We start from the raw sequence: 14,034 nt of genomic DNA on the forward strand, positions 1-14,034 counted from the left end.
TAATCTATAATTTATTAAGTTCTTTTTCAAAATGAATATTTTATTTGAAATAGAGCTCTATTTAGTTATAATTTCGGCGAAGAATTTAGAATTAAATGTTACATAATTTAAATATTTATTTATAATATTATCAAGGTAACTTAACTTAAAATTTTGATTAAAAAAACAAAAATATTAACCTATTCATGAGTTATCATTTTGTTGGGTCATTTTTAATGTTTGTAAACTAGAGCTTTTTTCTTAATTCTGTCACTCAATACGGTAGATAGATTGTATAAATCAGCATTGAATAAAAACTAGAACTTCATAGTACCTACATTATGAATCTCAAATATAAGGTAAGAATATGTTTGAATTTGAAAACATTGTTTTTATTATCATATTTAACCATTTAAGTGATAACATGAAATCACGTGATTATAAAATATATTCATATTATAATTTATATTTAAAAAAAATAACATAATGCACAACGTAGATAAGATCATTGATTATATTTATATAATCTATGATAAGAAATATCTAGTATCTACATCGTGGTACACAACATACATACTACACCGGCAATTTTTATTATTATTTGAATTTGAATCGTTCATTCTAAAATTTAATAATTAATAATCTTAAAAATTAAACAACGCTATGAGTGCTTTAAACCTAAAAAGTGTAAAACGAGATTTTTCTCAACTCAATTACAGACCAGATGTCTGTCATCCAAGTCTAATCGATGAGTTGAAAAATATTTTAGAAGTCACAGGTAGAATAAATTAACAAACCAGCATAAAAATCTGTTAAAAATAAACAAACCCAATCAATCGAGTTCTAATTTTTCAGGGCTTCGACAAGAATATGATACTGCTTTATGTAATATAAATTCTCATTCGCTCATCAAGATCATTAAACACGTAAATATTAATAGTACCAAACAATATGATTATTGTTCATTAAATTGTACTGGAGACAATATGAAATTTTATTTCTCTTTTTTTAGGTATGCAAAATATGTTATTCAGATACACATAACAAAGAAATGGTTGTCAACTTCTTAAAATTTCTAGCCAAAATATATACTGAACATTGTATTGATGATGCAGTGAAACTTACTGTTACAAAGTGATAATTATATTTTTTAATCCTATTGAATTGTAATTATTATGAATGTTTAGTATTTAATTTTTTCAGATGTTTAAAATCATGTCCAGTTATATGGCAATCAGAATTATCTATTGCTATTTCATGTCAGTTTATTTCAAAAATGGAAAATAAGCAGAATTTATCTGAAACAGAATATTTTTTAAAAACATTAAATGAATGTTGTGAAAAATTTCCAGATTTTATTTTAAATTGCATTGACAAAGTCATGGTATTTTTTGAACTTAATCTACGTCAATCATATGAAATACTAGTGTTAGTTAAACATTTAAAAAATAATTATTCTTGATAATTTAAATTGATAAAGACAAAAAAAACCTTTAATTTCTACCAACTAAAGTTATATAAACTAACCTCATATTATTGTTACCTACTTAACTATAAATATATTTATTTGTTTTTACTAATCAATAAAATATACAAATAAATACGTTTTAAGTTGGTAGGTACTATATTATTTTATAATATTTAATAAAATTAATACATGAGGTTGATCAGAAATGTATATTTAAATAATATTATCAATTTCATTAGAAAATTATAATTCTTAATATTCCATTAGTTGATAATACAAAATTTTGATCATCCAATAAGTATTTTATTTTTATTTTGAAACTATCATTAATTAAAAAATTTAGTGTTAATTTTCAATTTAAAATTTATGTTTAACTAAACTATATTTATAATTAAATTAATTTATATTTTAGTCGTGAAAGCTGTCCTACACAGAAAATATCAGCTATCAGGTGCATTCATGAAAGTTTTCGTTTTTTTCTAACAGCTTATAAAAAAAATGTATTTCCTGAGACTATGCATTTTAATGCATGTTTTATGGATTTATTAGATAGTGATCATTTACCTATGGAAACTCTTTTCAACTGTTGCCTTTCAATTATATATTCACATATCAAAAATAAATCTACTCTTGAATGCTGGAAGGTAAAATAATTAATTTACAAAAGCGACATTATAATAATATGATCTTGTGTTTTAGATGTGTTTGGATAAACTTTCAACTCGATCAGATTTGATCAAGTTAGGATTTTGTATGGCAATATTAAATACTTTCACTGGAGAAGAATTAAAAATGATTGAACCGGGCAGTGAGAAATCAATTTGTACTCATTTATATGACATTATAATGGAAGCCAGTAATAGGTATTTAGTAATTTTTTAAATAATCTGCACATAATATTTTGTTTCCCTTATACATTTAATTGTGTTGAATTTTTTAAGAAATTTAAATGATAGCAGTATTATAATATCTTCAAGCCGAGTATTAGTTATATTTTTAAAACGATTATTTATCAAAAATGAAATTAATTTAGAAAAAGATCAAATTGAAAGATTAATCACTTTCCTTTGGGTACGACTGGATCATTTTATAGATGGTGTAAGGCATTCTACTAGAGACGCTATGATAAATATATTAAAAATGAAAGGTATTTTCTAGTGTATAAAATGTATAAATTACATAGTTCTTTAATTATAAACTTTTAAAATGTTTTTTTAATTTTATTTTACTTCTAGATGAGCATATATTAGATAATGTATTGAAACGTTTATCTACATGTGATAAAACTTCTAAAGCATTTTTTGTCGTTTTATCAATAATATCAGACAAAGTTGATTCTGAATTAATTATTAAATATTTACCTAATATTTCTGAAACCTTAATAAATTTAATGACTTCTAACAATTCAGTAAGTAAAAGTTGTTTTAGATAAAACATATTTCTAGATTACTATTTTTAAAATTATAAAGTAGTTTGTTAATTAAACCCTATTATTTTAATTTTTTTCTAATAATCTTGTTTAATCAAAAATACTAAACAGTGATTTATTGTAAAAATATAGTGATTTAGTTATTCAAAATATAAAATAATTATTTACAGGCTGTAACAGTTTTTATAAATTTGATGTTGAACCATTATACTATAACTGAAAATAAACTTTGGTTTGACTATTGGTTGCATCCATTATTCAAAAAGACAGATACATTAGATATAAAATATTTTGAACAAATTATTACTAAGGCTGTTGAGCTAACACCAGATGTATCAAAACATATAAATGAGTAAGTTTATGTATTAGCACTTTTATTAATTAATTTTTTCTATATAGATGAATTGTATAGATTGTAAAAAATTATAAAAAAATATACTTCTTATAATTTGATAGTTAATTATTAATTTTTTTTTTTTTGTATTTTTTTTTTCAGTTTAAGTAATCAAAATGAGTTATCATTAAAAATATATTTAATTTGTTTCAACATAGAAAAACAAAATTATTTAAGAAATAATGATGATAGAAATTGGATGAGTCAGACAAATATTGAAATAATAAAAAAAGCTCTGCATAATAATGACGAAAATGTACATAAAAAATTATTTTTTAAATTTAATTAGTTTACTTAATACATTAAATATATTATAAGTCTACTGTTTATTGCTCATTGAGTAATGTTTATTGATCATTATCATATTATTTTATTTAGATTCGTTTTATTGCTGTCAATCTTATTTTGGAATGTCAAAAAAAAACTCAACCGTTCACAGAAAAAGAGTTAGAATTAATGAAATACTTTATTATTTATAACATAAAAACTGAAAAGGCGTCAGTTAGACAAACAATTTTGAGCTTTGTTAAAAAAGTTAGTAAAATATAAAACATTTAAAATTAGAATATTTATTAAGTTTTGTTTTATTTTTGATTTCAGACACTTATAAGAATAAATGAAAGTCAATTTTCTGTTACAGTTAGAAATGATGAATCTTTGAATTCAAAATTACTTAAATACTATTCAGAATTTCAACATTGGTTCTCAAATTTTTGTTTTCAAAATCTTTTTCCTGATGCTAATTTTTTTAGGCGAAATTTTGCTCTTGAATCATTGCGTCTTATTCAAATATATCTTCTGCCAACTGGTATTATAGGACTAAATGAATCAAATGATTTCTTCGTAGTTTTAAATTGTATATGGGATACATATGAGCAAAATAAAATATTAGCTAAAGATATATTAACTTACAAAAACCAAGAATTAATCAAATTGGTAATTATTTTGTAGTAACTCATATTTAAAAAAAAAAATAATGTATGACTGATGAAACATTAATTTTTTTCTTAAAGGATAATATAATAATTGAAAATATGTTGAAAACATCTATAAAATTAGCATCTAGTAATAGCCCACCTGATTCTATTACGGCTGGATATTTATTAGAAGTAGTTATATTTTTGAAACAAAATACAAAGTGAGTTTTAAATTATTACATTAATTATTATCTTCTTTTATATTACATATGTACATTATGTAAAAATTTTACTTTTGACCAAAAATAATTAACATTATGTGTAGTACAAAATTCTAAATGTGTAATGACCTAACTGTTTTTACAGTTTCATTCTTTATTTTAATTTTGATTGACTAATTCATATTATATGTTATATATTTTGTAAAAATATGTTTTCTGGATAATATATGTTTTGCGGAAAACGGGAATTACCTGTGATACTTGGGAAACATTTTATATTTTGGCTTTTACCCTAATAAATCTAGTAATGACAAATCTAATTTAGGTAATTTTGTAGCATCTTAAATACTCTAATAATAAATATAAATAGTTTTAAAATGAATATTGTTGTTTAAATATTATGATTAAGTATGTATAAATAATAATACAAAGGTAAACAAGTGAGTACTGCTCTGCTGTAGTGCTGTACATTAGGTGTCGAGTGTGTCACTTTTATGAGTGTATTCAATTTAAATTCAATGATATATCATAATATTCTAGTTATGAAGAATATACATATGCTATTATATTGGATTTACTGAACATCCTTAAAAAAGAAGTTGAGCTAGCTGAAGAAAATCTTACTTTAGCATCAGCAAAAGGACCAATGTATGGATTAATACACACTATCAGACATTTACTAAACACTCTTAATTGGCAGTAAGTTTTCTTTAACTTCTAAAACTGTTAAATAAATGAAAATAATAAAATCATTTTTAAAATCATCAATTATATTGCATGCATAAAATATTTTTGCAGAAATCATTGTTTAAAAGATACTTGGACTACTTTCATAGAAAACTTATCTACAATTTGTTTAAAATGTGAAAAACTTGTATCCATTGTTGTAAACGATTCATCTCCTGAGGGTATTATTCCAATGGATGGTAAAGTGTAGTTTTACATATTTTTATTTATCAAACCTAATATTACAAAACTTAAAATATAAAAGTTGATAAATTATCATTTATAAAAATAGATTTATATCAAAATGATTGTCAAGTAACTTCACAAATGGTTTTACTTTGTTGCTGGCGTACAGCAAAAGAATCATCATTATTATTGGCAGATGTAGTCAGTATTATTGAAACACAAGATTCAGACTTTAGTAACACTCTGATAACAGAAATATGTTCATGCTTGACATTATTACTTTCTGAAACTAAACACCGAGGTGCATTTGAACAAATATATGTTGCCTACTTAAAAGTTTGCTCTATTATGTGGAAGTATGTATTAAGTATATATTAATATATTATAGTTATGTTATTTAAAAGAAGAAAAAAAACAACTAATACTAAACATTAATTATTTGCTTTATTACTATAATTTAAAGTAATTTGTATTACTTATGTAATTAATTACATTTTCTAATATATTATAATATATCAAGTGATTCACCAAGTATACACACCCCCAATGTTTCTCTTGATAAATTTATTTAAATTCAAATTATTTTCAAATGAGAACTAGAATTTTTCCCATCAAAAACTACTCATTTGAATTTCTATTCAGTTATATAATTATTTTAAAAAATTCATCTGCTTAAAAATGACAATGAAAAAATGATTATATCATTAAAAAAAAAAATGAATTGTCGGTGTTTTTACAAAGCATTGATTTTTTTAATGGTATAAAAAATAAAAGTATTTGAAAATATGTTCTTAAAAATTCCTTATAGCAGAATATGAATAAACTCATTAATAAAAGAAATAAAATAAATAAAAACTTACTAACAAACTTACTTGATGGATCGTTATGTATATTATATGTATTATAATGAGTTTCACAATCTGACCATTAAATAGAATTCACTGTTGATTGGAATAAAAATAAAAATCTTTTACCAAAACTTATGTTTCTTTTATTAAATTTATATTTTATTTCAACCACTATGGACTGGATGTTGAGTTACTTCCATGGTTTTAAGTAGTTAAAAGATAATTAATTTATATGTCTGACAATTAGTATACAATTTTTTTAAATTTTTTAGTATATTATACATTACATCCTTCAGTAGATTATAAATTATAATTGTTCATATTGTTTAGCAACTTTTCAAAAATAGAAGAGATTAATCAATTAAAGAATAAAATATTTATTTATTCATTTTGATGTTGAGAAAATGTTTATAATGAGAATCTGCATTAGTTTAAAAGTTTTTTATTTTCCATTAAACAAATGTAGACATGTAACTCTTTCTCCAAAATATTAAAAGAATAAACAAAATATCAATGTAGAAAATATTTTTAATGAGCTAGAAGTCTACTTGTCTATAACTGTATTTAAAAGAAAAAATCTTTAATTTTGGCTTTAAAATTAAGTATTTAAGGTTTTTATCAAACAATTAAGATTGAAAAATTATTGTATTTTATTCTAAGTATATCAATAAAGTTTAATTTTTTTTTTTTTTTTTTGGAATAAAAATAACCAACATTAATATACATTTGTACATTTAACAAAACAATTATTCACGTGATTATTATATAATATATATATATTTTTTTTTAGATCTCCTACATTACACAAAATTCCTCTAAAATATCTTGAAGATGTGTTGACTGAAATTAAAACTGGATTGGATAAATCATTCTGTGTTACAAGAAGGAGTGCTGGAATGCCATTTATCATTCAAGTAAGTATTTTGTAAATCAATAATTTTAATATATTATAATACAATATTATATTCATTTTTTTTTTTTTCTAGGCTCTAATCTGTACAAATCATGATAAACGAAAAAATGTTAATTATACAATGGAAACATTGATAAGTATTTGTGAAAATAAGAATATAAATGAAGATTTAAAAGTTGGAGTGGTTCATGCTCTGAATGTTTTAAGAGCATTATTTCGATGTTCACAATTAGGAGATCTGGTTGGTCCTTTTGTATCTAGAGCAATTGACATATCTATAGTATTATTTAATTCATCATCGTGGCCAGTAAGTATAATATTTAATATGATAAAAATTACATTGTTTTTGACATTTAAAAATTTTTATTGCATACTTTATGTCTCACAACCTCTTTATTGGTAAATCAATTGATTAAATCTATGAAACTAATTTACTTATTTATTCTAGTATTAATTCTTAAAAAAATATTTACATTTTTATAGATTCGTAATTCTTCTACACTATTACTTAGTGCATTAGTTAATCGTGTATTTGGTGTTCCACGATCATCTACTGAAATATCTTGGAAAAATCGTATGACTGGTCGAGAATTCTTCCAAAGATATCCAGAATTATATGACACATTTTTAAATGAATTCAAGAAATTTTCACCAATGGACATGAGGCCTTCATTGTATCCAACATTATTAATACTTGCTAGACTATATCCAACAGTTAATGAAGCTACTGATTGTATTTTCCAAGTAAATTTTAATTTTGACTATGAGTTATTTGTTATATTAAAATAGTATAAATATTATATAACATAAAAATCATTCTAATTGTATATTATGGAATTAATTAAATAATTAAAATTAATTATTTTTAAGTTGGCCATTTACATTCCATATATTTTCAAATGTGCTCAAAGTCCAGTTATGAAAACTAGGATGTTAGCTGCAATATCTATTGCACCTCAAGTTACACAAAATAAATTAGTTGAACATCTTTACATAACATACAATGAATTAACTATGAAACGTTTAAAAGAAAATACAACACATGGACTTTTATTACAGGTAATTTAAGGTATTTATTTATGCTTATTAACCAATTTTGATAGAATATAGTATATACATAATATAATATTTACATTTTTTAACAATGAAATTAATTTGATTTTAGATGTTAAGCTTGGTTAAAAATCTACCAAAACTTGTATTAGATGATTTGGATAAATTAGTTTCATTAACTAAAGATCTTATAACAAACTATGACCAATTCACTAATTGTTCTTTAATTGTCCAAGAAGTTTTTTTGAAATGTATTACATGTTTATGGCTTCAACTTGATAATATACAGTATAATGATTCTGTTAAACAATTTTGTGCACTTGTCTTGGAATCAATCAAAAAATTAGTTCAGACTAAAGCCATTGGACAATCAAAATATTTGGAAAGTGCTACATTATTGTTATTTGCTATTAGCTTAAAAGCTCAAACTGATTTTTCAATAGTTGTATACAATATTATGAACAATAGAGTGCATTGTGAAACAGTATTTAAAATTTTAGGTATTATTTTATCTGAAAAACCTGTTGAGATTTGTGATGATTTAGATAATTTTAAAAATCTCTATTGGGATCGCAAAGTCTTAGCAGACCAATTAATGGCGAACAAAAGTCTTATGGAGATAATCTGTCAACAGTGCACTTTAATAGACTCATCAATAGATATGAAATATTTGGTTTTATCTAAACTTACTTCAGTTCTGCACATGTATTTTAGAATGTATGATTCAATTGACAATTTTATTTCAAAATTGTTCAATATTAGAAGAGACTCTGAAATTGCCCAAGCATTATTATGTATAAATGGATATCTGTATACACTAGTAAGTAATACAAAAATTATTACTGTTTCCACTATTTACGATTTACATGATATTATTACAAAAATCATTTTTAGAAATTTTTAAATCAATCTATGATAGAGAATTTAACTAATTTATTTGACAATATATACTGTGACCAAAGATCTGATGAGTGCAAAAATGCTTGTCTTAACATAATTGTTAATAATTATAATTTACTTATTGAAAGTAACTCTGACGTGATTATTTGTAAGTGGACTTATCTAAGTTATTAAACATTAATATAATTGTATATAATTATTTTAATTGGCTTTACCCTTAGTTGTCAAGTTATGGAATATAATAATACATTATTCTGAAGATAACAATGAAGAAGTAAGAAACCATGTATGGCGTTTAATGAATAAAGACACAAACTGCACCAAATCATTTGAGTTATTATTTGACAAATTTACAGAACATTTTGAACAATTTCCATCTGCTGTTCTTGTAGCTTTGATATATTGGTCTTATTTAGATGTAGAGTTGTCTCAAGATCGTCCAGAAGTATGTTTATTATTTTTTCTAAAAAATTATTTAATATTATTAATTGATTTTTTTCTTTGACAGGGACAAGTGTTTGATGGTGGAGATACTAGTGAATTTAAGGAGCATACAATTCGAAGAGCCCTTGCACTTAAAACAATAATTTATCTAACAAATAACAACCCTCAGTCAATTAATTTGGATATGAGTAAATATCTGAAAGAATGGATAATTGAAGAATGGACAACTGATTATGATGAAAAGCTAAAAGTTTTAAATTTAAAGACAGTTAAAGATTTCATGACTTACTCTAAAAACTTTTATTCAATAACCAGTAAACTCATAAACAAACCCATGAGTTTAAACTAACAAATTAAAACCGTCCAATAAATATTAAAAATATTAATTATCTTGTTTTAAAAATTATTTATTGATTACCACAAAAAAAATGTCATCATCAATATGACGCAAACATTCTGGTATACTTTATTTTTATACTTAGGTTTGTATTGATAAATTTCTAGTGTTAAACTATGGTGTAACTTTCAACTATTTTTTGATTGTTATTTTTACTAATATTTTAATATTTACGCAATAATATTATCTCTGATCAATAATTTTACAATCTAGTATGGTTACATACAACAGAAATAGAAATTTGTACTAAATGTTAACATACGTCTTTGATACAATCTTAGAGACTAATGTGTATTATCGCCTTCTGTTCTTTAAGGACTGTCACCCAACCTTTTACAAAAGAATTGTGTGAATTCCTTACTGTACAAAGCATTTTGTGGAGAAAAATAAATGAAGAATAAGCAGAAACACACATAAGAGATATTAAAAGTTCTTTTTCAACTTTATAGTCTTTATGATATTTAAATATTGATGTAGATTCACTGGCTTAGAAATTTAAAACAAAACTGTAAATAAAATTATGTATCAAAATTGTACACTGTAGCAGTGTAGCATCATCTTGCGACAGTCACTGACGTTCAATGCTCACACGTCGAAGTCTATTACTACGGCAGTAGATAGCGCTGCTGTTATCGTCCAAATCGCGTTAACCGTGTTAATTTGTTTAACTATTTTCATAGATGTTCATAGCATAGAAAAATAGATAAGTAGCACTCGGCATCAAGAAATCGCAAAAATTATATATTTAAAAAAAAAATTATACAAACTGAAAAAATTGAGATTTACAAAAGAAAAATAGCGCTGGGACGAAGGTACATTCGTAAACCATTCATTCATTTTTCTTTTTCCATCACTCACGAGATACGCCTTTGTTATTTTCTGGTGTTGGGTGACCGAGTAAACATATCGTTTTTCTCATAGATCTATAAAGAAATGGATTGATTTCAGAGGTAGAGGTCCTCCGGGGGCCTACATTAATAGAAAAATACACCTTACGGTTTGAGGCTGTCTATACCGAATATAACCATTAATAGCAAGAGAGAAAGAACAGTCCTATAAAGATAGCCAACATTTTTGGAAAATTATAGTATTGCACTTTAGGTCTCATTATATTTATACACAGGACTATCTCGGTCTAACAGTGTTGACTATTGGCAACCTATAGCAGGGCGTGTGTATGTGGAAGACGTGCGATCCATATAAATAGGCCTATGATTTTTACCTCTGGAATAATTTCATCGGTTGATGGGGGAAATCTCCCACTCTCGTTGCCCTCTCATCACAATTCCAATTATGGGCTTAGCAATAGTTTTTATTATTTTTTTTTTCGCATCTCGTCGCTATTCTGCGTAAGACGTTTTCGTGGATTTAGTTATCTGAGTTTGGTATAGGTATTATATTTTATACGGTATTGGTCACAGTAGTTGTCTTACACGGGGTGTGCCATGCATCATGTATGCACAATGTAACTACGTTGGTATATAATACATAACCGCACGTCGATCTAGTTGGCATATTTTAACATAAAGGGGAGTTCACAATCACCGTATCGTTTCGTTTATTCCGAAATAATGTTTTCGTCTTGCGAATAAAAATAATACAACTCACGGTGATCCGGCAGAAATCAGTTCAGAGAACTGTCGCATTAACAAACACGTCGGATTAATGAAGGTTCACATAATGCATTTTTACTTATTGAAAAACTTTAATTTATTTTATTAAAATATATTAATAATACTAAATGATTACGTTTTGAATTAATCTTATGATGGGGAAGGTCTAAAAAAATAATCATTTTTTGTTTGAAATTATACTTTTAAGACTTTGTATCTTATAGGTAGCTCAATAGTTGCTTAGGTAAGCAAAAGTACCCATTAAAAATTAAAATTTAATAAACCTAACTGTATTATTAAACGTACCAAATTAACGATAGTTTACTGTATTAAGTATACTAATCTTTTTTATTAATAAAAGACAATGTTGTACAGTTAAGTCTATTGAATTCATGTTTTTGACATTTTATAGGTAAATAGATGATTCTAAGTTTAAAATTATGCATAATGAAGCCCAAACTTTAAATTTCACATTTTAAAAAGATACTCACACAAAGATTTTTTTGGCTTACGAAAACGAATATTTTTTTTTGTTTATATTTAGATAAAAACAAGTATATAGAAAATAGTTATTATATTATAGATACAATGAATTTATATATATATATATACCTGATTTTATATTTGATAAAAATTACATAAATCAATAAAATATGTGAAATTTAGATTTAAAGGAGTTTAAGAAAAAGTATATATTCACCGGCAACTCCTTGAAGAATTAGCTATAGTTAAAAAATATATCTTATCTAAGCACTACTTATAAAAAATCAAAAGTCTAAAATATATAAAAAATATATAATCCTTAAATCTACAGTTAATCTTTTCACAAATCTATAGTTTTTGATCAATTCTTATAAAATGATCTTCAATATAGATTCAGCAAAATTTGTACAGTGCCATAGATTTTTTTATTACTTTTTACTTTTCGACGCATAAACAACTCACGTAAAACTATCACTTTATTATTATACTATATTGGTTATAAATTTATGTTATGTTTTTGGAAAAAACTAGTTCAACCTGAACTATTTATTATTGAATGAATAGCTATATACAATGTATACACAAAACCTTCCATACACGATAGAATGACTTTCCCAGTTTTAGATTCTGAGTGAAGGGATGAATGTATTGATTTTATCATTATGTGTTTTTTTTTTTTTTTTTATGTATATGTATGAATACACGATAAGTTTTCGATAAAATATTTGGATTTTCAAAAATGAAAGTGATTTTGTTTAATTAGATCTAGTTTATACTTAAAATCTCAAATTCCCGTACTTATTTTTAAACCTAATTGAAAAAATCCAACAAAAAATTAAGAAAAAACGGACATTTTTACGCAAATCTAGTTTTTTAACAAAATCGATTTTGATTTTTCTAATGTTCAAAATTCAATAATCGTAGTCCGTAGATACTTGAAATGTTCACCAATTGTTTATATTATTGTTTTCTATTAATAATACATTTTTTTAACTATTTTTGAGAAATTTAAAAGAATTAAAATTTTTTTTTTATTTTTGTATAAAAATGTCTACCACAAAATATTTACCGTGTAGAAATGTTTGAAAATTTAATACAAAGATTTTCATAAGTTGTTAATTAATAAATTAAAAAAATATCAAAAACTATAGTCGCGATATTTTTATAAACGTTTAATGTTAGAATTTTGACAAAATGAATACAAATCTTGAAAATTATTAAATTATTTTTTAATTAGATATTCCTAAGAAAATAATTTAAAATGTTTGAGTTATTTATAGATATAATAAATTATTGATTTTTTAGTTTTTTTTTTTTTTTATATAAATGTCGATTCAAAATTATTTGCAGGTTAAAAATGTTTGAAAATGTAATACAAGATCTTACAGAAAGATATTCTTGTATTTGTAAAAATATATTAAAAATACATAAATACAATTTTTTTTTTATGTGCATTTGAAGTTAGAATTTTGATGAAATTTGTAAAATTAAAAAAAATACAAACCATTGTGTATAGTTAAACATTCATAAGAACTTTTTATTTTTTTTTATTTAAGTTTTAAAAATTTAATTCAAGATTTCTTGTAAGTAGTTCGTTTAGGAACTATTAAATTTAATAAATATACTCGTATAAAGATTATTTGTTTAAAAGAAATTCTTAATTCCAAGTTAGATGTAACTATACTTATTTAAACGATAAATGACGATGTTAATTTATTATTATGATATAATTTAGAGACATTATTCATGAGTACTTAAACTTTTATGTAATAATTATAATATTACTGTGAATTTTGCTGTATGCATGCAATAAAATTAACACTTGGTGATAGATTGATGATTGATTAATTACGCTCAAAATCATTTTTTATGTATAATAATGTATCATTGAATTAAAATTTAACACACCTATAAAAGTAACCCACTTAACACCTATAATGTACAACAGAGCAGTAGGTACTCAATTACCTACCTTTTTCTTTTTTTTTATAATATGCAAATGGATATGGTAGGTACTTGATATCCACTATTATTGATTAAATAACTCGATCTTATTTTTAATA

General features: G+C 23.8%; 1 protein-coding gene across 1 annotated transcript; it reads left to right on the forward strand.

Annotated features, from left to right (window-relative positions):
* The first annotated feature begins 534 nt into the window (after positions 1-534).
* LOC112601795 (thyroid adenoma-associated protein homolog) lies at positions 535-10,303 on the forward strand. Its single transcript, XM_025349574.1, has 24 exons — positions 535-757; positions 835-905; positions 992-1,113; positions 1,183-1,407; positions 1,860-2,091; positions 2,147-2,310; positions 2,389-2,594; positions 2,683-2,855; positions 3,047-3,228; positions 3,373-3,526; positions 3,649-3,804; positions 3,871-4,206; positions 4,284-4,408; positions 4,949-5,107; positions 5,207-5,334; positions 5,427-5,676; positions 6,959-7,082; positions 7,155-7,388; positions 7,565-7,825; positions 7,952-8,140; positions 8,247-8,954; positions 9,029-9,182; positions 9,256-9,479; positions 9,543-10,303. Exons 1-24 carry the CDS (start codon positions 643-645, stop codon positions 9,825-9,827), a joined length of 4,977 nt encoding a protein of 1,658 aa, XP_025205359.1. The 5' UTR covers positions 535-642; the 3' UTR covers positions 9,828-10,303.
* Positions 10,304-14,034: the final 3,731 nt, after the last annotated feature.

Source organism: Melanaphis sacchari, unplaced genomic scaffold (assembly GCF_002803265.2).
Source record: "Melanaphis sacchari strain LSU unplaced genomic scaffold, SCAv2.0 Contig7_pilon_pilon, whole genome shotgun sequence".
Classification (NCBI taxonomy): Eukaryota; Metazoa; Arthropoda; class Insecta; order Hemiptera; family Aphididae; genus Melanaphis; species Melanaphis sacchari.